Below are 24,534 nucleotides of genomic sequence, written 5' to 3'. Positions count from 1 at the left end.
ATGGCTTTAAGCCAACTGTTATGATGTATAGTCACAAAGATTCATGCTGGGATGTACTGAGAGTGCTTTGAGTTACGCAGATGCTGCATCCTGGATGGAAATCATCCGACTTGCAAGCAGGAAGGGTTTTTTGTCCTTCTGTTGTTTCTTTCTTTCTTTAGAGGATGAGGACTTCCTCTTTTCATTTTTGTCCTGAAATAGCTGGTGTCACTCAGCTCTCATTTTAAAAGATTTCTTTGGGAAAACTATAAGCCTTCAAATGTAGTGAAGCATATAGATGGTCCGCATGACAGTCACAGCCCGTAATTAAACTAAATTTGTGATGTTACCACCAAAGTCCCAGCTGCAGAAGTGAGGGCTGATCCAGAGAGATCCTCAGCTTCCTCCATGCCTATTAAAATCTCCTCCTGAAGTCAGAGAGTGATGAAACTGCTTGGTGCAATGCAGGTGGTGCTCCAATGTATAGAGCATGGAGTAAAATGTATAGAGCTTTTGCCTGTGTAAAGAAGATAGTTCTGCACACAGGAAACTTGTGGATATGCAAATCTGTGCTTTATAGGTAGCGCTGAGGCACATGCACTTTAGAGCTACCTCTTAGGAAAGAAGCTTTTAAAATGTATCCAGCCTCCAATGAATCAATGCAAGGTGATATAAAGGCAAGGCAGCATGTCCAGCATTGTATAGGGCAGGACAAAGGAGGGAGGAACAAGGGTAGTTTTCTCCTTACCTGTTTTGGTGGCAGCTGTCCCACAGCCTGTTAGTTCAGGCGTTCACCCCCCGATCAGGTTAGTTTGCCCCTGATCATTGCGGGAGTAAAAAATGAAACTGAGTCACTCGGCATGGTCGCGTCCATGCGGATTCGGTTGTACCTGCTCACTTTGGTGACACAAATCAGTTTAACTGAGGATCTCCTGATGCAGCCCATTGCAGAAGAAATGCAGCACTGATGCAGCCCATTGCAGAAGAAATGAGCTGTGTACTCTTCTCTTTTCTGGCTCGGGAACAGAATGGCTTACAAAGCTCCTTTCGGCTAGATCTGCGTACCGGCATAGTGCAGGTGTTGCCACAGGGAAAAGCTAAAGGCAGTATCCTGCTGTGCACTAAGATTTAGTGTCTTTTGTCCTGATGTAGCTGTTAGGAGACAGAAACGAGCCTGGTGCAATTCCTGCTGTCCACATCATGCTTACATGGCTGGCTGGCTAGGAGAATAGTTTGGCATCTAGAACAAGTGTATGTGATATGGCAGCCACTGAGACAGATGTAAGCCTGGAGTCCCACAAGGCCATTTTTGTTTTGGCTTTTCACTGCAGAAAGTCTCTTTTGCAAGAGCACACTGAGTGTGCTTGCCTGAGCTTCCTCCGCTCGACAGAGCCATTTGGGACTATGTCACAGTGGGTCCTGCTTCGCATTCAAACAAAAGCTGGATAGAGACCAGCTGGAGAGTTGTTACACATTTTCAAGCACTAACTTGATAGCTGGCTAGTCTCTTTTTATAGCTGGATAGTTATTTTTATCATGTAATAATCGCTTTGCCCATGTGGCTGGTTTAAATTTCTTGCGCAGTCAACCAGTTAATTGTATAACAACTGCTTGACACGTGTGGCCAGTCTAAATTTATCGTGCAGTTAACCAGTTAATTACCTATATAACAGGGGCCAGTGACTAAGCTGCAGCCCAGATGAAAAGAGATACGGATGATGTGCTTGGCACCAAGAGAACCACTGGGTGCCTTGCAGTGGACTCTTGTCCAGGTGCTTGTCTCCAGGGTTTTCCAGCTTGTAAGCAGCTGGGAGCCAAACTCCTCATGGGCCACACCAGCCGAGCTGTATGCCCACAAGCTGCACTAGGGTGAACCACGTCATGGCTATTTTTTCTATTTTTTTTTTTAAACAAAAAAGAAAAACCAGGCCCAGACTCTATTATGCTCCCCAGACCCCCGAAGACTGAGCAGCTGCTGTCCTGGAACATGTGGCTTTGACCACAGGAGAGTGATCCTGTGCTGCCCAGGATCGCTTCTCCTGGGCATCTTTCTGGACAGGGATGTGTACCTCCACTGTACGAGGATATCAGGTGGAGCCCAGGAGTCCTCAGTGCTGTCACAGGGGTGCCGTCCTAGCTGGCATTGTCTTTTTTTTTCTCTAATGCCATGAAAAGAAACATTGAGCTGCAACCGCCGAAAACTCAGCACTGAAAATCCTCTCATTGATCTTTTTCCCCCAGCAGACGTCTCACCAATAGGCGACACAGCTCCCCCGGTAAACTCCATCATTAATGACTGGCTTGCAAGGTTTTTCCGCAGTAGGACCGAGCCACCCAGTGCGCCTTCCCTGCCCGCTCTCCTGGTGTGCAGGGCATTGGTGAAACAGTAATGTGTCAATCGCCCTTTTATTTTGGAACAGCGCCTTCTCACCATATCTGTTTCTATTTCTTTGCATCAATTTGTTTCCCCTGAATCTGTTGTTCATTGCTTCATAAAAGGTGCTTCTCCTCTATAAATACAACTGAAAACTGTACAGTGTCTAGAGACAGGTCCTTTTGGACTCATTTCTGCAGATACACATCTATTCCTATTGAAAGAGCTTTCATTAATTAGCTTTATTTTTCATTGGCTTGTTCTTTCAGTTGTAAGTAATGTGGGTACTGCATGCCTTTGGAAGATTTGTTCTTTTTCATCATCTGTCTCAGAGTCTCATACATCTCCATCTCCACCTGTATCACAGTGGCCTTTCATCTTTGGATTTGTGTGTGGTTCAGGCCAAAGAGAGAGAAATCTCTCTTCTCATAAAAATCCTGTCTGGTCCCTGTCTCCCTAGGAACTGATCTGAATTTACTAAAGGGAGAGACTGACAGGATTGACTCCTTTTAATCATCAAGGATCACTGCAGCCAATCATTTAACCTTGTGATATAAAGCATTGCAAATCCATAGGAATGACAAAATGATTTTTTTTTTCTCCCCCAAGCTTAAGGATGCCCAACACAGTAGAGTCTGGAGATGTTCGTTAGTTTTGCTTGTGTGTTGTGTCAGTACAAAGGGGTAGGCTGCTTCTTCCTTCAATTAGCATACCAAACGTATCCAATAATAAGCTGCAAAAAGCGTAAGATATTATAAGACTTCTTAGGAAAATTCTCTCTCTCTCATCCTTCATGCTACTGATTTTCAGATTCCCCTCTCACCAGAATGATTCAAACTTTTGGTTGCATCTGAACCATATTGATCACATTCTAACCCTAACATTCAGCTTAAGGGGCTCTTACATACATGCGGGGAGCCTGCTTGAGCACGGAAATTGATGCAGTCCAGCAGCTTCGTGCATCATGAGTATCAGCCTCGCCACGCGCCTCCATGCTGACAAGATGGTGCAAAGCGCTTTGAAATACAACTCATCTATGCACTTTAGTTCAAAGTGCCCCACCACCATTTTTTCAGTGCGGGGATGCATGGTGATGCCGATGCACATGATGCGCGGTGCTTTTAATTAGTGTGGCTTGCTAATTAAAGTACCCAGCACCACATCAGAAATGCATGTAAAAATGCCCAAAGCCATCAAATGGTGAGAACTGTCATAGCAGTTTGATATCCAATGGACTTAGGTTAGCTTATACTCACTGAGTATGAACAAGCATTGTAGGAGTATGACCAAGTTATGAACAAAGTTTTTAAAGTATAATCAGAGTGGTAGAAGCACAAACATGTGGGTCCAGAGGGACCTCAGGAGGGTCACGTCTATCCAACCCCCTGCTCCAAGCAGGACCAGCCCGAGCTACCTCCAAGCCAAGGCTTCGTCTACTTGGGTCTTAAAAACCTCCAAGGAAGGAGAGTCCACCACCTCTCTGAGTAGCCTGTTTCAGTGCTTTACTACCCTCCAGGTGTACTACCCTCTACTACCCGTGTGTTACTTTTGATTTGTATAATTTCTTATCACTTGTAAAAGTTTAACTGATTTTGTCTGAATTACAATTTTCCCTGATTGGAAGGATGTTTCTTTGTGCCTGATTAGCTTTTACTTTATATGCAAATGACTTGTTGCTTTCATTCTCTTTCTCATAACAACATTTTTGATATCACTTGAAGATGTCTCTCTTGTCTCCCAATTAGATTTCATTCAGTTTGCCAGTAGCATTAATTAATTGATTATTCGCTCTTTGAACGTTTCAAGATTTTGCTCATGATTTATTTTTAATTTCTTCCTGAAATGCTTCCTTGGCTGTACCTATACATTGTGTAATTGTACATTTTTCTACCCAAGGTGTGGATTTTAATTCAAGTTTGAAATTTTCATTTGATCTCTCTCTCCCTGGAAAGAAAACATCAAGAAAATCTCAAAGCTCTCGCAAGGTAAAAATTATTGGGAACCCGGAGGTTTTCCATGCAAAGATTCCAAATCATTTTTTTCCAGAATTTGGTTAAACATAGATCCTGTTTTTAAGGGGATACATATATAATACATATATATGTAAGGGGATAAATATATAATACATATATATTTTTATACGCACAATCCCTGATGAACTCTTCCAGTTGGACTACTCGCATGCATAAAGTGAGTAACTTAGAGCTTCCCCGGATTGAAGCCAAAAATTGCTTTTCCATACTGCAGATATTTGTTTCCTAAATCTAGACTTGGCATAGATAGAAATGACACAAGCTAAGATATCAAATCATGATATTTGGATTTGTTGCAGAGGGAGAATAAAATTGACACACGCACACACTGGTTGTCACTAGGGAAGACTTGTAATATAGGGAAAAACTCTCATGACTATTTGGATTCTTCTTACTAATTTTCCTTTCATCTTTATTGCAGAAAGCTGCACAAAGTTCATTTTTCAGGGATTTGAATTTTTAAATAATTTAACTTTGTAGTTTTGTAATCCTGTTTCTAGGCTGGTATCGGAAAGCGATTATTAAAAAAAGAGGGAGAAAAGTTATCTTTTTAATAGCTGAATTAATATTGGACTATAATTTAATAGAAATAATTTGAATATTTATTATCAGTATATTACATGCAGTGGCAATTATTGCTACATTTGCCATTTAATGTAAATCCAGTTTCACTGCTACTTTAATGTGCGGTCCTTTTATGCAGTTAGCAATTTATCTGGTTTTTCATATACTTCCTAATACTTGCTTTATACTTTATAATTACCTGTGGCTGTTGTGAATTTATGGTAACTAATAATTTTGGTACCATTATATTACCGTATCTCAATCATTCTCCGTTCTTTACCTAAACCACTTATGAAATAATAGGAAATTCAAAAATACTTGTCACTGGGTGCGTCTACATGTATGGATCTACTGCTCAGTCACCAAAATTACTGCGCATTAACTAAAAATTGCTGTGCAGTATGGGTGGCATTTACACGTGCATGCCCATACTGCACAGTAAATATGGTGACTTATGCCGACTTGGGTATAAATTTGATACGTGCATCATGCAGGTATCAAATTTTATTTACTGCGCAGTAACACACATATAGACACCTTACTGCGCAGTAACAGTGTGTGAGTGGACCGACTTGGACTAACTTTAGTTTCGAGTCGATCCACACACAGTGTTACTACGCTTTAACGCCTGTACATATAGACATTGGTGTAAACCCACTTACTGCGTAGTAAATTGCCGCACAGTAAATTGACTGCACAGTAAATGCACGTGTAGACATGCCCACTCAGACTCCGTTTATCAAAGCCCATCAGCATATGCAAAATTCCCTTTCAAGCTGAACGCAGGCTTGAGTATATAGGGCATCGTTAGACTATGTACATGGCTCTTTCACGGCTCGTTTACATATGTATGCATGCCCTGTGGAATTAAGCCTTCAAATGACCCTTAGACCCAGGAGCATCATTCAGGGGCCAGGAGTCTGTTGAGCTCTGTACAGCAAACAAAGAGATGGTCCCTATGCCACCAAGCACAACTGGTGTTTTTAGCTTGTAAGATCACATTGGAGGAACATGGCTGCTCCTGGACTGTCCCTCATTTTTAAACTGAGCACAGACGTTATGTAAAGAATGTCTTAACATGCAACATATGTAATTCCAGAAGACTTCCCAAAGTAGTTCTGTGTTCTTCTTATCGGAGATCGCCTCAGGTACGATCTACGTACACGTCTCTAATATGTACCATATCCATTTCAGATTGAAGTAATGCATGACTATCAAGAAAAAAGGAATTCGCTGCATTCATTTATTTCAGACAGTGAAGACAACTTAGACACACTAAAAGGGTATGTATTGTTCCATATATCATTTGAACAGCACGTTATAAAACATCTGGTATATAGAAAGACTTTTTAGTGCAAAATCAGAGCCTGGTTTGGACTTGTAGCTCACAAAAGGAAGCAGTCTTTAGTAGATTTTTCTTTAAACCAGCAGTTCCTAAACTGTGACAGATTGTGCACCACTAGTTTAAAATAATACAACCTTAAGTACCACTAGCACCAAACTTAAGTACCATTTGCACCCCTGCATGTCATGTAAAGTAATTATAGTAAATCTGGTAACACGTACCACTGACAAGTTGTCTGCATACCACTGGTGATACACGTACCACAGATTGGTCTAGACTATATACCAGGGTGGGCAAAATACATCCCATGGGCCGGATCCAGCCCATATCAGGGCTTTGTCTGGCCCACAGCAGGTCCCTTGATCCACCTGGTCCAGGCACTGTCCAGCTGTGGTGCATCCAGCTGCTCCCTGGTCACAGTGGGGCTGGGGTGGCTCATGGCTTGACTGCCTTTCTAGGCAGACCAGGCAGTGACAGTTTCTTTCATCTGCCGCTGGCCCCAGCCCCACGGTACTGGTGGGGACCTGTGGCACAGCCCCGGCCCAGCATGCCCAGTGCCTGCTCCAGACTCGCTTGTTCATACTAAACAGCAGTGCCGGGCAGGCAGAAACTGCTGGCGGGGTAAAGCGGCTCTTCCCCCTCACTGCAGCCTCCTGGAGCCCCTGACCTTTGCCACCCCCACAATATACAAGAGTAAGACTTCATTTTGAACTATTCTGCAATCCTCTCTATATACACAATGCAAACACAAATCAGGGCAAAAATAGTTTTTTTTAAATAAAATGTGTTCTTGTGGTTGCTTGATTTTTCGTATATAATTTGGGGGTTTTTTTCCTCATTCCAAAATGGCAATCCCCCTTCCCAAACAGAGTGCTTCCGGGGCGTGTCTGGACTTTTGGTGGCAAAGTTTAAGGCGTGGGACTTATGGTCCCAAGATGGTGACCTGGGGGCAGGGCACCTGTCAAGGGGCGGGGCTACCCATGCGGCCCTCGACAGCTCGCCAAAACTCGTTAAGCCGCCTTTCACCTACAATAATTGCCCGCCCCTGCTATATAGAGTATCTCAGCAGAAGGAAACATTTCAGAACTCAATCGTAAAGTGCATGTGCTAGGGTAGTCAAAAGAAATGAGGGGAAAAAGGGGAATGGGATAGTTTCAGAAGAGCATCTGTGAGTAAGAAAAGACTTCTGTTCTTTGTGTAAGACTTTGGCATGATCAGGAAGAACAAGGGAAAGGTTTGTATGTAGAACAAGGGGAAGCTTGCATATAGGATGCAAGTGCAGATCTAAGTAACACATTTGGACAAATGTCGGGAAATAGAAGCCCAATAAAAAGATTGTGAAATAGAAGCCCAACAATACTTAACCACTAAGTATTGTTAATATCTGATCTCTCTAATCTACCACTCAGGGCTAATTGAATACAACTTGGCTGAGTTGTAAGCCTGCCCTAGACTCAGACAGAGAAGCAGTCTTGAGTTCACTGCACATCCATTAATAAGACGCGTCTTTCCATTGCAGTGGCTGAGCTGAGAAAGTGCAGAATTGCTAAGGGCATTGTTAACTGTCTCTCTCTGGTAGGTATTTGTGAAGAAGTCTGTTTGAGGCCCAAGTGAGTTAGAGCTTAGGGTACTGATTACCCTGCTAGAAACATTTCGTGTGTGCACAGCCTGAGAGTAGGGTTAACTGTAGGTATGTTCATTCTCACCTCGCGTCATCGTGGGCTAAACTTACTGATACAAGTAGAAATACTCCATCTATATTTCTTCTTTATTTTAGCCATGTCATAAATGAGCTAATAGAGACTGAGAGAGTATACGTAGAAGAACTGTTCACTGTTTTGACGGTGAGTGTCTTTAAACTTCATCATTACTGCTCCCTGATATGTTTGATGAAAAGGTACCTGCCACTGCCAAATAAGCAAGAATGTGATTTGGCAAATTTCTACTAAATTGCCATGTCCCAGGCGGTCAGGAATCTTCCTGAATGTTGTCTCCTGGCATTTTTTATTCAGCCAACATCTGCATCTGCAGTCTGTGTCAGTACACGCCTTTCATCTGTAATGTAGGAAAAACCTTCTGTTCACACGCTAGTGTCTTGGTAACTAAATTTATCAATGGTTCGGACAGAAATATATATAAGCTTCAGTTGTGTGTGTGGAAATTTGAGTACATAGAAATGCAAAATGCCCTGGATGGATACATCTAAGCTACCCTTCCTCTTCTTTTCGGAGCATATTAGATCCTGTAATCCTTCATGAGACACCAATTAGATCCTTCATGAAATGCAGCAGTTTAAAGAAAGGGCTGGCGGTCACGGTTAACACTGACATGTCTAATCTTCCAAAATTGTTTATGAGCCTGTTGTATCCTAAACTCAGAAGCAAATTCCCATTTAATATAAGGTCCATTGGTATTGCCTATGAGCAATTTTGTATTAAAGGATCCACATTTTAAAGCAGTGGGATGTGATAAATTAGATTTCATAGATTTTCAGGGTCAGAAGGGATCTCAGCAGCTCATCGAGTCTGACCCCCTGCCCTGGGCAGGAAAGAGGTCTGGGGTCAGATGACCTCAGTCAGGTGTTTGTTTTACTTAATTCCTTATTGCAAACCGGTTTAAGAGATACAGTGGTTGGGCCTCACGATGCATTCAGTTGTGTACAACGCTTTTTGGCTTGCAAGGACGCTACGATCGTTTTATCCATGGTCAGAATCTGTCCCTTGTACTGAATGGCTAATAATGCTCTCTTTGGTGGTCTTCCACTTGATGAATTTAGAGAAACAGGGAGAGAGGGGGGTGTTATTTTGTCTTTCCAGAGGTACTAAAATACTTTTGCAGCATGGTAGGAATGTAATCTTAGCATACACATCTATACTTGTATTACTAGTAAGTTATAACCATTTATGCTGCTGTCCCTTACGTTGCTGTGCCAGATTATTTAGCCAAGATTCCCTTTTAGAAAATGCAGCCAACTTCAAGCAGCAGACACTGTAACCAGGAGAAGAAAAAAACCATAGGCAGCAAGAATCAAGGAGAAAAAGACCCTGGTGTTCAGACACTGCATTGTGCAAGAGTGAAAAAGGCCCATTGATTTTTGGTATTTGATCTCTAGGAGTTTGCAGATTTCCCAGTGCCTCAGACCTTGTAAGGTTACCTGTAATCACTTCTCCCATATAAATAAGCTGTCAGTCATGTGTCTTGCATTCCTAACAACAGACATGTGTAACCAAGACAAATATTCCTCCGGGACTTTTTCCTCTACTGTGCCGTAGCTAGGAGCAAATGTTTGTCTTATCAGTATGTAGCCTTTTTTTGCAAACTCTTCATACGCTACCATACTTTTAAATGTTTCAGCAAATAGGGGAGCAATTTTCTTCCATGCAAGAAATCTGCATTCATCTCCCAGACTCTGTGCTGCTATCTTTGGCCCTGTGCTCCCATGGACTGATGCTGAGGAGGCATCAGACTCAACTCCATGGGTACTGGAGCAGGTTGTGCTGCTCTGTGTAGCCTCTTGCCATGAGATGAAATGGTAGTATCAGGTACCAACAGAAGCTGGGGCAAGCCCTTCCTGTTGCATGGGGTGGGAAGAACGAAAAGGAAGAAACCGGGGAAACTAAGAAGATGCTGGGACTAAAAATACATAGGTAAGAAATATTCTGTAGCAAAATGAAGGTTGTTGAAATTGTATTCATATCACTTTCCATCATCTCTTTAATAGGCCAATAAACTAAGGTTATAAAAAAAGTAACAATGGATACATTTTGCATTCTTCAGGGTTACAGAAGCGAAATGGATAACCCAGATATGATCATTCTCATGCCAGCTGTCCTAAGAAACAGAAAGGATATTCTTTTCGGAAACATGCCAGAGATCTACGACTTCCATCACAAGTAAAATACTAAACACATTTCCTTGTTTTTTTTTAAATTGGCTTCCCTTAAAAAAAAATGGTTGCCCAAGTGCTGTTTTATTCACAGTCTCATTGCAGTCTCTCTCTCAACCATTTACAGAATTTTTCTGCACAGTCTAGAAAACTGCCTTGGAGCACCAGAAAGAGTGGGCTTCTGCTTCTTGGAAAGGGTTAGTTTCTCAATCTTCATATTTAATATAGACGATGGAAGACCAGCTTTTCCCAAGTTGTGCAAAACTCTAGGCTACATGCATTTTGCTATACACGTCCATTTAACAGTATGCTTCTCGTAGAAGTAGACTAAGGGGGCCAAACAGCAACAAATCCCATCTGCTGTCCAAGCGCCTCCTAACTGGGGAGTAGCTGTTCCTTCTTGTCCCCTTTGGTTCTTTTAAATATACATTCTTCCAATTTGCAACTGCAATTGAAGATAAGATGAGCATTTGGTGCTCATTTTCTTCTGTAAAAATTAAATAGAAGTGCAGTGTATGTCTTTAAAAATTGACTGGCTCTTCCTTTCTCAGCGAGAAGATTTTCAGATGTATGAGAAATATTGTCAGAATAAGCCGCGGTCAGAAGCTCTGTGGAGGCAATGTTCAGAGAGCACCTTCTTTCAGGTATGCTGATTATTCATGTGCCAAGCCTATTTTATCATGGGTGGATTTTTTCCCACTAAATGCAATGGCAGAGTCCTTTGCTGTGCAGCCTACTTTATTCCCTGCTCTATGCATGGACGAAACTCTCCATTGATACTAGTTTTGGATACTTGTACACATGTAGTATAGAAAACCCGCACTATAAAATATTCATTTTTATAGTTTTGGGGGTTTTTTTTAAATAAAGCACCATGAGCTGTTTGATTTAACAAGGTATTCTGTAAATTAAAGCCTTAGGAGCCCTGCTGCACATTCAAAGGAAAGCTGGATAGAAACCAGCTACAGAGTGCTACACATTTTCAGTCGCTACGTTTGTAACTGGTTGGCTCTTTTTATAGCTGGATAGTAATTTTTATTCTGTGATAATTACTTTGCACATATGGCTGGTCTAAATTTATTGCGTGATTCATCAGTTAATTGCATAATATATATCATGTGTAGCAGCGGCCTTCAAGTTATCCATATTAGTCGCCCAACCTGAATGACTTTTCCAAATTGTTGTCGTATTGACTTAATATGAATTCTTGGTTACAGGAATGCCAAAGAAAATTAGAACACAAACTTGGGCTGGATTCCTATTTGCTCAAACCAGTACAACGTCTAACAAAATACCAGTTGCTTTTGAAGGTATTCAGATGCCTGTTTTTTAAAACAGAAAGACTTTGCAGTTTGGGAGTGGGAGGTTCATTAAAATTAATAGATAATCATTAATCAACGTTAGAGTTGCATAAGCCTTAAATGTGAAATATTGCTGGAGTTTTAAACTGTCTGAATGGAGTCTACTGAAAATGTGATGCCCCACCACAAAGAATTTTTAAAAAAACCTACTGCAGGTAGTCTTCTGTGCTATAGCCATTTTGAGGGATATGGAGAAAGTCTGCTACGCTGAAGTGAAAACATATATGGTCTTCAATTTCTGATTATAGGAGTTGCTGAAATACAGCACAAGCTGTGATGGAGTTCAGGAGTTGCAAGAAGCTCTGGTTGCAATGTTGGATTTACTCAAGTCAGTCAACGACTCTATGCATCAGATCTCAATAACTGGATATGAGGTGAGTTAATCTGGATAATTATAAAATGAGTCAGGCATCCCAGGAGGAAGGGAAGGAGTCTCAAACTTATGCAGATGTTGAACAGACCACCTTGTGTGCATGTATTTCATTTTGTCCTTTTATCTATTGCGTCAGGGAGACTTGAGTGAGCTTGGAAAAGTATTGATGCAAGGATCCTTCAGCGTTTGGGTAGGCCACCGGAAAGGCCCCACGAAAATGAAGGACCTGGCCCGATTCAAGCCAATGCAGAGGCACCTTTTCCTGTATGAGAAAGCCTTGGTGTTCTGTAAGAAGAGAGAAGAACATGGAGATGGATATGATAAAACCTCCTCCTACAGCTTTAAGCACTTTCTGAAAGTAAGGACCTCACCTCACAAAGCAAACTTGCCTTTCAGAACTGAGAAAACATTCTTGATTTAATAGGCAAAGTAACCCACTCTCAGCTATTAATAGTCCCAGGGTGCTGTTGGCTACTGCCATGCAAATCGAAAGGGCCCTTGTTGGTTTTGAAGATTCCCAACAGAGAATGAACCCAACACCCCATGTGTTTTAGACATGCAGATTAGTCTAAACTGTGGTTTAGACATCGTTTGTGCAAATGTGAAGAAGCAAAACCCTGTTCCCAGGCCACGTGGGAGAGGGAGGTGTCATCCCAAGCTTCTTAGCACCAAAGCCATGAGGCCTCTTGGTTAGACCAACCTCTCTTGGCCTCCCCTGAAGCAGCCTGCTCCTGTGTCCTGCTTCTGGAGGTGAACACCCCAGTGCTACCAATGACCTGACTACCTGGGTGGGTACGTAGGCATGTATTAAATAGGCAGCTCCTCGTCTTGCTACCTTCCCTCCTTTGGCAAGGGTTCATTCCACTAAAGCAATGTCAATAAGAAATAGAACATGGTAAAATTCAGGGCATGTCCTAAGATGTCCCAAGGCACCCATAGGTTATTAGCAAGTGCCAACCGAAACAAAAAAAAAGAAACCTGGAAGACATCATCCATGACTTCTCTGTGTCCTGGAGCTACCTTTCCTTGTGGTCCCTTCACTCTGTCTTGTCAAAATTCATCAAGTGTATCGAGGCTAATCGTTGGAGTAAAAATGCTAGAAGCAAGACTTGCTTGGTACTATGCAGTTGGTTCAGGATAGATCATGAGCTTCCCAGTATATTCCATGGGAGAAGCATTTCTGGTTTCCTCTGTGCCTATAAAATGCCTAGCTCTTAATGAACGATAATTGGACGTGAGTGTTAGAATCGAACAAATAGCTATTTGGGGCTGAGCCCCCACACTGGATATTGCTGAGGTTGGAGGATTGAACCATACCAATATGGAGAGTGTCTTTCAGCATCTTATGCTCAGTCAAACTTTTTCAGGTCATAGGCACATTACCAGCTGCAAGAGGAGACCAGTAATTCCAGACGATATGTCTAAACACAGTATATTTTTTCCAGCCAGTGTATTTTCTTGTTTTGAGCACTTTTCTTTACCAGGCCACGTAGGAAAAGCACCTGTTTTACCCTCAAAGATATAAAAGCAGCCATGTGGGGCATCCACATTCAGAGGAAAGCATCCAGGATAAAGGAAAGGGTGACCAGCCTTGCTCTCTGTTAGGTTATATCTCATTTTCCAAGTGTTTATGCTGCCAAGCTGAGAGATTTGTGGCGAGAGAGTATTTCTTCTTCAGCATTGCTGGCCTGAGGGCAGAAACATGTTTCGGGAGCTCTGAGTTTGTTTGATTCATGAGAACATCAGAGCATCATTTTTCCTGGGAAGAATGTTTTTTCAGAGATCCATAATTTAAGAAATCTGTTTTGTGGAAGCGATGCAGTTGAGAAATCTATAAAAATAATTTCATTTGAGCATTATATATCCATGAGATTTGAGATAAATATTTTAGAGGGCTGCAGTTTCTGAGGAGGGCTGACTTAATTCTATTACAGTAAACTTATTCCTGGCATCTTTCTTCCCCATTCTAGTAGTGTATTATCCAGACCAGCATTGCAATCACCTTAATGATATTTGGGTAACAATGACTGCATTGCTGAAAAACTCCCTAACCGGCCTGCCAAAAAAAGTATGATAGTAGCAGAAGTTGCAGCATTGGGAAACAAATTATTCACAGCCAAGTTTTCAAAGTGACTGCCTTGTATTCTTCATTAAAGAGCAGAACAAAACAGGTTTGGGTCTGGCTTCTTGGACAATGCCCACACTAAGCATCACAGACCAAAACTTTCCAAAGCAGATTGCCATTTATTTGTGGAGGTTGAGAGTATGAAGCAGGTAAATAGTTCTTGAATATGGATGTTTAGTGGATAGGTCTAGTGAGCAGGTTGCTTGATGCAGCTTTGACCAATGGATCCTAGTCCATGTAGGTACCAGGGATTTTGTAAAGCATCAGTCCAGTTTTGCATTTAACCCAAGGGCTATGACCAATTTATTGCTGTTTGTGGACATATTTTTTCTGTATCCAGGAATAATTCTGCCTCTGCAGTTCACAGAGAATGATGCAATTTATATCCACGGTGTTTCAGAGTCACCTGCAGAAACTAGGAAAGCTAATTAGCACCTTGCTGCCTCTTTATTCTTTTTTTTTTTTTTAATTTCTTTCCTAAGGGCATCTTTCAGACTTACTGATATCGGTGCCAACTTTTTAAAAGCAGGTAGGAACAGAAGGTTTACCCAGGTGGTCCAATTTCTACATTGTCTTGGTCTTTCAGACATAAAGCTGCACACGTGTGTGCGTGTGGTGTGCAATGGTAACTTTAAACGGAGGTTCCCCTTCTACAAGATGCATTTGTATCTTATGAGGTTTATGTCACGTGGTTCTCTTGAGCAGCTTTTGATGACATATGGCACAAAATGCATTATTAGCAGAGCTGGTTCAAAGTATTTAAATGAGGGGGGAGGGGTTCTCCTATTTTTCATCATATACTAATTAGCTGTACATCCCTGATACACTTTGCTGAAAAAAGTCATCAAGCAGCATGCTAATTCACCACCTTTTGATGAATGAACCAAATAATAAAATGTAGCACAGCATAAATTGCTGGTATGTCGGTAATCAGGTGCTAGGTTTAGCAGACTGGGGAAAGGTTTAACCAAGGGCTAAGAATTTCTTGGGCTTTGATCCTAGTCCGAGCCATTGATTCACCGAGTCTTTCTGTGCAAACCTGTGTTCTCTTTGTACCTGGCACCCTTCTAGCCAAATATTCAAAGCCAGCCTAGGATTTTGCGTGCCCGTCTTTAGGCAAACTAAGCCCGAGTCTCAGAGGAAATTTGGGGCACCTGGTTCTTCTGAGAGCTAGGCTCAAAGCTGCCCAGGTGGGATATCTGAAATATTCACCTCTTGTTTGGAAGCACACAGGCATTGGCCTTTCAGGGAGAAAAGTGGATAAAAAGCAGAATTTGGAAACTTTGATGCTCTATCTGAAACAAAGGGTGCATTTTTCTTGCAAACTTCAAACTTTCTCATCACCATAAGTTGACGTCAAGGTGGCAGAGGACTCAAACCCTGCCTTCTAGGTTGCTCCTGTTCATCTGTGAATGCAACAAAAAGCCCCAAAGATTTGCTCATAGATTCAAGAAAGCTTTCCTAGAGGTTACAGACAAAAAGAACAAGGCGAACAACTGTAGATAAGGAAGTTTAGTCACAACTGAAAACACGTCACTGATTAAATATGTTACTGTTAAGGAAATAGGCTGGTCCGAGGGTGGAGGCAAGATCGCATTAAGATTCCTGCAGGAATTCAAGATGAAAATGTATAAGGCATTTAATTCAAAGGACACTTCATTTTTTATTTTTTTTTTAAACAGATGAATGCAGTTGGCATCACTGAAAACGTGAAGGGAGATCATCGAAAATTTGAGATCTGGTATAGTGGACGGGAAGAGGTGTATGTTGTACAGGTTTGTCATTTTAAAGTGCAGTGTATAACTGTGTTTTTCAGCACAGTGCTTAAATTGGTGCTCCATCAACCCACAGAGAATGGCCTGTCTCTATGTGAAGTAGGCGTATGGCCTGGCAAATAGGTTTGGACCAGTTTGGTTTGGTTCCCTTGCTGCTCTATTAAGCAGATAGTGCTATAATAGATTAATAGCATATGGTCCTGCAAAATCAGCACTCAGCAGTGTCTTCACTGGGACGCACTAATGACTTCTGGCCTACAGTAAAGGCATATTGTGGAAATTGTGACTTGGAGCAATAAATATACAACACATCTTGATAGGATAGGTAGTCTAGAAGCAGGCTGAGACCTGTTGCCCAGCTCTTCAGCAGGTCACCCGGCAGGCTGCCATGGACTTTTGCCTTCAAGGGACCATACTTCTTTCCAGTATCAATGAGTCAATCAATGAGCTGCCGGTGCCGTGATAGAGCTTCATTTTTGGACATCCATCCCCGTTTGGATGGGAAATTTGGTCGAGCAACTCAAGTTTGTTTCTCGAAGTCCTTTTCCCAGGCAGTCATAATGGATGTCTTTTCACATCATAGAGTCACACTGCAAGGTTGACTTGTTGTATGTGAGACATGACAGACCTTCGTTTAGGACTTGTCTTTTAATAGATGTCTACTCTTGCTGTATTGGTAGAGTCCTGGGAGTGGCTTGTTAATTGGAGATGGAGACTATCACAGAGGACAGTGGTTTCCAAAAGTTGAATCCTTGTTTAACTGTTTATTCCGGAAGATCGCAAGCCCCCTCCCAGGGCTGTGTTGCCGGCTGTGTTGCTGATTGAACTGAACTGGCTATTAACAGACATTCATAACTCCTCTATACAACAGGTGCCCCGATGACATGCCTTTCTGGACTTCTTATTTTGCTAGCATTTTTTTAAATAAAATTCTAAATGGAAAAGTTAAGCTGACTTTATATTTTTCATGAAAATCCCCTTGTGAAATAGTAAAGTATTTTTAAATTGTGTTGCGTTGCTTTACACTCTTGAGCCAGCTTAGTCCCTCATGTAGAAATGTGGCTGTCTAAGGCAATTTTAGATCCATAGGTGTTTGGGGAAAAGAAGTAATGAAACACCTCTCTACTTTTTGATTGTACTGTTTGTACTAGAAAGCAGTTTGACTATACTCGATTTGTAATGACCTCTCTCCATTAACTGTGTTTATTAATCCAATTTGTTATTCAAATATAAATATAGTTATTTGAACGACATGGAGGATATTAGCTCATTCTGGAAAAGCAAGAACATTTTCAGTGTAACAGCTGTCAGAGTCTGTAACCTAGCTTTAATTAACAGCGTATTTCAAATAATTGTGGTTCAGAAACCTGAGCTTCAGCCCTATTACTGCAATAGGAGATTTGATTCAAGCAATCAAAATTCAAGTAGTTCTCTTCTTGCAGGCCCAAACAGTAGATCTGAAGATGGCGTGGTTAAATGAAATAAGAAAAATTTTGTTCAAGCAGCAGGAGCTTATAAAAGGTATGTTGGAGCCTTTCATCATGGCTTTCACTACAGCTTTCTAATTCTCACACTGCTAAGCTGCAAACACAACCAGTTTCACCAGAGAAACAGTGGCTTAACTGTTTTCCAGCAGAAAGCTAATAAGGTGCCTTAATGAGGTCTCCTCTTATGGAGACTTTATTTTTTAAAAATGCACTAGTTTAATGGGAAGTATAAAGCAAACAAATGCATGGATGCATTTTTGCATCAGCATTTGGATGTTTTTAAACTTTTATATTTGCTCTCTTAGGCCCTGATTCAACAAGGTGTCTAAGCTTTTGTCTAACTTTTAAGTACAGTAAAAGTCCCATTGACCTCAGGTATACATGCAGGCTTAGTGTTGGATTTGTTCTGGCATGGTGTACTAAATCACTACATGAAAGTTTAGTGTTAGATTTGTACCAATATGCTGTACTGAATCATTACATGAATGTTTAGTGTTAGATTTGTACTAATACACTGTACTGAATCATTACATGAAGGTTTAGCGTTGGATATGTACCAATATGCTGTACTGAATCACTACATGAAGGTTTAGTGTTGGATGTGTACCAATATGCTGTACTGCATCATTACATGAAGGTTTAGTGTTAGATTTGTACTAATATGCTGTACTGAATCACTACATGAAGGTTTAGTGTTGGATTTGTACTAATGTGCTGTACTGACTCACTTTAACTCTCCAGTTTGCAAAAACTGCTCACCTAGACTTTGCAATCTTTGATGCACTTCACTGAGATCCTACCGAGCCTTTAGAAAATGATCGGAGCATTGGCTGAATAGACAGAAAAAAGCTGTGCTTTTAAAATAACCCTTTGTATGCAAGGTCTGTGAGTGATTTGACAAAGGCATTAAACTAACACAGTATTTGCAACCCATTCACAGTGGAGAAACAGCAACCCACTCCGAGCACGGACCAGGTCCAGCTTTCTCCTCCACTGAGCGATGGGTATGTCAGACAGCCTACACAAAGGTCATTTTCTTTCTTTGCTATTTAAGCACAGGCTTAAATTGAAGGTCACCTACGCAGTCCTTGGGCTAGATGTACACCCCATCTGAGTGCCTTGAAACCATGTGAGCAGGAAGGGACAGTGTAAAGGGTTCTGGAAGCTATATATCCAGATGAAAAGTATTCCCACTGGCATACAGTGGAGAACAGCTGTAATGCTGTTTCTAAACCTGGGCATAGGGAGAGGGTAATGGAGACCCAGGGAGCATCTTGGCATTGGGGCAGATGTGTGCAGTGCTGTGGAGATCCTGGACAGTGCCATAGTCTGCAGAACAATCCGAGGAGACTGTTGTCACTTAGCCAAACCCCAGGGAGTTCCATTAACTCTGCTTCCCCCTCTCCGCTTCATTTTCCTTTAAGCAGAGCACAGAATCTCATCTTCTCTTAAACAACCAGAGCCTGGGATCCTGCCATAGGGCAGTGCACTGAACTCTCACACAAGTGAAAATACTCTGAGCTTTGGCTGTAGAAAGCATATCACCATGGAGAATATGACTAGGAAAAATCAAGAGCCAATATTATGTGAAGCTTAGACAAAGCAATTGCATTTAGCAATGTTTCCTCGTTTGTTCTTCCCACCAGACCCCCAAACTAGACCCCAAACCTAGATGATGTGCCTTCAGGGCCACCGATGTGCTCAGAAGCACCTTCTAGCACATGCTTATTTCTGACTCTGGGCTTCTCAAAATGTTCCAGATTTAAAACGTGATGACACCCGATTTCTTGTGACTGTTTCAGAAAGCAGCAGAGAGCCTCCATAAGCTCCGAGGAGAATGATTCTGAACGAACCAGTCCTATAATGTTGGACAGCGTCCTCCTCTCACCTCAAAACAAGCCAAACAGAAGTACGTGCAATATGCAGTGTGCCCTTACATTGTCATGCCCTGTGTATTTGGGTCACCTCAACCGGGATCTTGATTTACATGTTTTCTTGCAGGTTGGCCAGGAATGTCACAGTCAGTTGAAATCTGTGAAGGACTGGAGGACTGGTCCTGCAACAATTACCTTTCCAATTGCTCAGACACAGAAGAAGAAGATGGAAGCCAGTTGGTTAGTAATGCATTACAAGGCATATTAAGTCATGCAACTCTTAAGTCTCTGTGATAAGATTCCTCCCTTTTGTTAAATTCTGCAGTGGCTTATGTCGTGGTGTGGGGTGCCTAAGCCCAGGGTCATTGATCTGGACTGTTGGGCTTTTCTCAGGCTGGATGACTCATGTCTTGTGGTGGGGTGGCCTCTTGTTGGTATAGCTACCGGAGCCACTGCATTGGTACAGTTCTGGGAAACCAAGGGGAGAACACTGCCACCACCACTCATCCTTCCTTTTCCCCCACCAGTGACAACCAAAGACCTTAAATTTAGCAGCAGGCAAAGGGATGGGGGATGAGTGGCAGCAGTGTTCACCCCCTGGGTTCAAGAGCTGCACTAACAGTGCCTCTTGCAGCTGCTGTGACAAGCCCCCCAGGCCACAATTTATACACTTGCAGGCATCTCTGTTTCATTCGGATAACTGTTTTAATCTAAGAACATAAGGACTAGGGACAGAAATTACATATAAACTGGTATAAGTGATCAAAAACCAGTTCAAATCTGTGACACAGCAGAAGTTAAGTGCACACAGGGTGCTTATGCGCGTGCTTCAGGAGTGTGTGTGTGTGGGGGGGGTGCTACAAAGGGTTGCTTTAATTAAGAATGGCCCCAAGAGCTGCTCTAATTAAAGCACCCGGAGCATCTTGTGTGTCAGTGTCCCTCTGCTGAAAAACGGCAACAGGGGTGCTTCAATTAAAGCTCATTGAACAAGCTATAGTTAAAGCGTCCCCACCAACATTTTTCAGTGCAGGGACACTGATACATGAGATGCTGGAGTCTGCTGGAGCATGGTAATTACCACACTCCAGCAGGCTCCCATGCGCTGTACTTACAGTACGTCAGAGCTACCTTGCTGCTCATGTATAGGCACCCATAAATTGCTTTCAAATTGGTCAAAATGCAGGTTAGGATAAACCTGGATGGATGCAGTATCAGACTTAACTACTTTAGGTTAATTCGGTCTATTGAACATCTGTCCAACATCCCCTCCAGAGCCACAGTCCCCCAGCATCCCAGGTTACTTGCACCTCCCCTGAAAAACCCTCCCTGACTCCTTGCAGGGTGGACAGGCTAACCTTGACCCGTGCTTTCTTCTCCAGCTGAGCAGGGAGGAGTGCTGTAGCATCCTCTGGCCTGGGTCACGGCAGGCACGTGGATACATTTCCTGAATCAAAAGTGAATGTCTGTTCACTTGCTTATCGGTTCAATCTATGCAGCTTAGACCAACCTGCAAAGACTGAATCAGTTCAGCCACCAGCTTTTTGACTGTCTGGACTTAGCCAAGAATTGCCATACTGGGTCAGACCACTGGTCTATCCAGTCCAGTATTCTGTCTCCAACAGTCTATGCAATCAAATTCCTGTATCATCTCAACTTGGAAAGTTAAGAGAAGAAAGGGGAATATGTTGAACCAAGGTATCTTGAAACCAATTTTAGTTTTTTAACAAAAAAATGCCAGTATGGGTCATATTTCAGATGTTTTTATTTATTTCCATTGAAAGACTGCCAGCCTTCCATTCTCTGGATTTTCATGTATCTGGGGGGGTTTTATGCTAGAACTTTTAATAACGATTATAAAAAGGATGTAACCACTTAAGAAAGAAACAATTTCATCAACATCAAAAACATATTCATACTTCATTAACTTCCAATTACCATCTGGTTACATTTCAGCTCAGACTGCTGAAATAGGAGCCTAGTAGTCAATGAAACACTCCCCAGATTAGGGAGCAGGCAACCCATGAAGCAAATTAGCAGCGCTCCAAGGAAGGAGAAACCAGAGTCGGATTAAAGGGGAGATCACCTTGAGTTGGCAAAATTGGTCTCATTCCCAAAGCACAGAACTGTCAGTACTGAGACTGGGCTTGTTTTCTGGCTCTTCAACAGACCCTGTAACCATAAGCAGACTCCATAAACATGAGCAAGTGATTTAGCTTTGGCTTTCTGCCTCCTGGGATGCAGAGGTTTTGTTCCTGGAAATTGTAATTGGCTGATATAGTTGCAAAGGACTGTCATTAATCATGACACTATGATGTTCATAAGCAGCCTTTATACTACTTGTCTGCAGCTTAAGTTGACATGCCACCACCTTGGTATCATTTACCAGTGGTTCTCAACCTTTTCAGATTTAAGGCAACCCTTGTTAGACTCAAGGTACTCTTTGGAAAATGCCAGCTCTTAGCTGTCACTTGTTTCTTGACTACGGAAAAATAATAAAGCCGTTCTTCTCCTGCAGAGAGCTCAGAAAGACCGCAACAGGGCAGAATGCTCTTGGCACTCTGGATTCCTATTTGAAACCTTGGGGGTTGTCTTGTGAATAACCTGTAGGTGTTTGCACGCCAACTGTTGTGTGGCATCCTTAAAAGGATCTCAAGACACCCCAGGGTATGCGGCATCCTGGTTGAGAATCATTGCCCTTCATTCACAAAGCCTTGAGTCTCCTTCCCTGTACCCACAATTCATACACCATCCAACTTACCTGTCTCCAGTCATCTGGGACACATTTCATGTCAGGGATGCACATCTTCACCCTTTGTTGTAAATTTGATCCTGCCCTTCAGTCTGAACAGCCCCCATCTCCTGTACAAGCCCCCCTTTTTACAGCAATCTTGCAATAATTCTGTTTCCAAAACAGTGGGTCATTCTACACAGCAGCTCATTTTATTTAATTATTTCTTTAACCCATTTTATTACTGTGCACACTAGGAGAGAAGCACAGGGTGAACCTCTAATTGCATCAGTAGCTAAGCTATCTTGCAGTGCCATCTCTAATATGCTGTATTAATGCCACAATGTCTAATGTATTGTGACTTGCTGCAGAAAAATAAAATGTGGCAAGTCAAAATAGTACCAGAAAAAAAAAGCATTTTTTAAATATGTACTAATTTTTTTTTTGCAGGGAGGACAGGGGTGGGGAAGCAAATGGTTCTCACCATCAATGGATTTTGCTTTCATAGCATGTTATCAGTTGCTGCATATATTACACTAATTGTCTTTTTCAGATAAAAATGTGTTTTCGAAGTGTTAAGAAAGAGAGTTGTACGCATGCTTATCTCCTACATTGTTGCCTGATTGCTTATTATTGAAGGAGCCAAAGGACTACCCCTTTCCCCGTGGCACTCATATATGAAGACTCTACTTTACAAAACAATTAATTAGGCAGTGTTTTGAAAAGGAGTTTGTGCAAAGTAATTTTGTATTAATGTTCCAGTCTCCAGGAAAATACAAAGCCCTAGCAGACTGCAAGAAAGGAGGATCTGAAGATCTGCTGGTTAAGAATGGGGATGTGATTCAGCTTTTACAGGAGGATGGTGAGGGACAGTGGTAGGTGTTTTGACTTTCTTTGCTCTTTCCCTCTGGGACCTACAAGATAATGATGTCTAGCCCAACTGAACTGCTCGCATAGCTGCCTTGTGTTTTTTCACGTTTATACCTTACCAAGAAAACAAACTACAAATGATGGAGTCCATTGTTACTAGTTTAGGCCCCTGGAAATTATGGCCAAGTTTCCCTTAACAGCTGGAATGAGTTACAGTAACTTCAAATACATTGCAAAGAGGCCTTTTTAAATGTTTAAAATGATGCCTTGAATAACTGCTCTTGGTCCTTTCTTTGTCTTCTCCAGCTCAGCTCATGGCTTCATTCCTCCAGGCTTAATATTATTATTATTATTATTATTATTATTATTACTAATAATAATAATAATACTTACAAATTACGAGGCATTTTCCTTCTTCAAATGGCTTTACAAGAGTTAACTAATTAATGCCTACCATGCCATTTGGTAGGGCTATTTAAAGCTGGGGCTTGCAGGTGAGGCTTCACAGCAGGTTTTCAGCTTTCAGCTGGGAATACTGCCTAGGAAATCACCAGACCTGATCTCGTGCATGTCAAACCAGGATCCTCGTGCTCACAGAGAACACGATGCTTTCTTGCAGTCTTTGCAACAATTTGGCCCAGAGTCCTGGCTGATTTTCCTTCTTTTCAGGTTGCTTTATTCCTAACTTGTCAGTCAGAGCCTGGAAGTGCTCCCTTGGGTCTTAGTATGAATGCAGTCAGCGTGCTCTGGCAGCACTGTGTATATGTTCCTGGGTTTTGGGGATATGTGTACATGTGTGTGCAAGAGAAGTGTTATCAAAAGCCTGAGCTGGAGTTGTGCACTGACTAACCTGTAAGGGCGCAGCTACAAAATTCCCTTAAGGAGATTCCTAGCCAAGATCTAGTCATTGGTATTTTCAGATAAATGGAGCTCAATATGCAGGACATCAATGCATAAAGCAATGAAACCAGTTTTGCTGAGTGCATTGCTGCTTCAGTGGAACAAGCCCATTCACTGATACTGAAACATTTGGCAAATATATGTAGATTTCCTCCCTTTTTATTGTTCGGGGAAAAATTCTGCAAAATGCAGCCTGCCGGATGTGGCATTTTAAAACCTTGATTTTTATTTGAACAATTTTTGTTCCAACATTTCTTCTTTTATTTATTTATTTATTTATTTTTTACAGACACAAAATGTCAACAGCTCAAAATCAAAAGGCGTCTTTTTAATTTTGTTAAAAGAAGCTGTTTCAGTCGAACCAAAATGATTTTTTCCCCCAAATTTGTTATTTGCCAAACTCTTTTAAATGACTTTTTTAATTCTAAACTGGAGGAATTTATTATTATTTGTATGTTATAATTTGGGGAGGGAAAACAGTGAACCAAAAACATCTATTTCTTTGATCTTATTGTATAATGGAGACTAGTATGAGGGTGCAGTAGTGCCCTCTACTGATGGGCTGTCAGTCCTGACTGGCTTTCTAGCAGTTTTGAGAGAGAGAGTCCAAAAGTAAGCTCTCTGTTGCGGCATCTACACACGCGCTTTACTTCCGAGTTAACTAATTAGCTCCACAGTAAAGCGTCACCGTCCACATGTGCAGTGCTATTAGCAGAGTTAATTAATTTACTCTGCTATAGGATAGTACTGCCCGACACAAGTACTGTCCTATGGTGGAGTTATTTAGTGCACCACAGCGCACGTGTAGGAAGTGAGGGAGGCAGGCTGGGGGACCAGGGTGCTACGGTGTGGGGGCTGCC

The 24,534-nt window shown here is 41.9% G+C and overlaps 1 protein-coding gene across 1 annotated transcript in view; it reads left to right on the top strand.

Annotated features, from left to right (window-relative positions):
• MCF2 (MCF.2 cell line derived transforming sequence) overlaps positions 1-24,534 on the top strand; it is an 86,402-nt gene that overhangs the window by 51,615 nt on the left and 10,253 nt on the right. Inside the window, exons 14-28 of the mRNA XM_090059948.1 lie at positions 4,250-4,338; positions 6,145-6,233; positions 8,073-8,139; positions 10,073-10,188; positions 10,309-10,378; positions 10,733-10,825; positions 11,399-11,491; positions 11,791-11,916; positions 12,052-12,273; positions 15,723-15,815; positions 17,258-17,336; positions 18,243-18,306; positions 19,105-19,211; positions 19,304-19,416; positions 22,667-22,779. Of these exons, the coding sequence (XP_089916074.1) occupies positions 4,250-4,338; positions 6,145-6,233; positions 8,073-8,139; positions 10,073-10,188; positions 10,309-10,378; positions 10,733-10,825; positions 11,399-11,491; positions 11,791-11,916; positions 12,052-12,273; positions 15,723-15,815; positions 17,258-17,336; positions 18,243-18,306; positions 19,105-19,211; positions 19,304-19,416; positions 22,667-22,779 (1,534 nt within the window). The remainder of the gene's footprint in view (positions 1-4,249; positions 4,339-6,144; positions 6,234-8,072; positions 8,140-10,072; positions 10,189-10,308; positions 10,379-10,732; positions 10,826-11,398; positions 11,492-11,790; positions 11,917-12,051; positions 12,274-15,722; positions 15,816-17,257; positions 17,337-18,242; positions 18,307-19,104; positions 19,212-19,303; positions 19,417-22,666; positions 22,780-24,534) is intronic.

Source organism: Crocodylus siamensis, chromosome 8, assembly GCF_052110815.1.
Source record: "Crocodylus siamensis isolate JL-2025a chromosome 8, ASM5211081v1, whole genome shotgun sequence".
Classification (NCBI taxonomy): Eukaryota; Metazoa; Chordata; order Crocodylia; family Crocodylidae; genus Crocodylus; species Crocodylus siamensis.
This window is presented reverse-complemented; position numbering and strand designations above follow the sequence as displayed.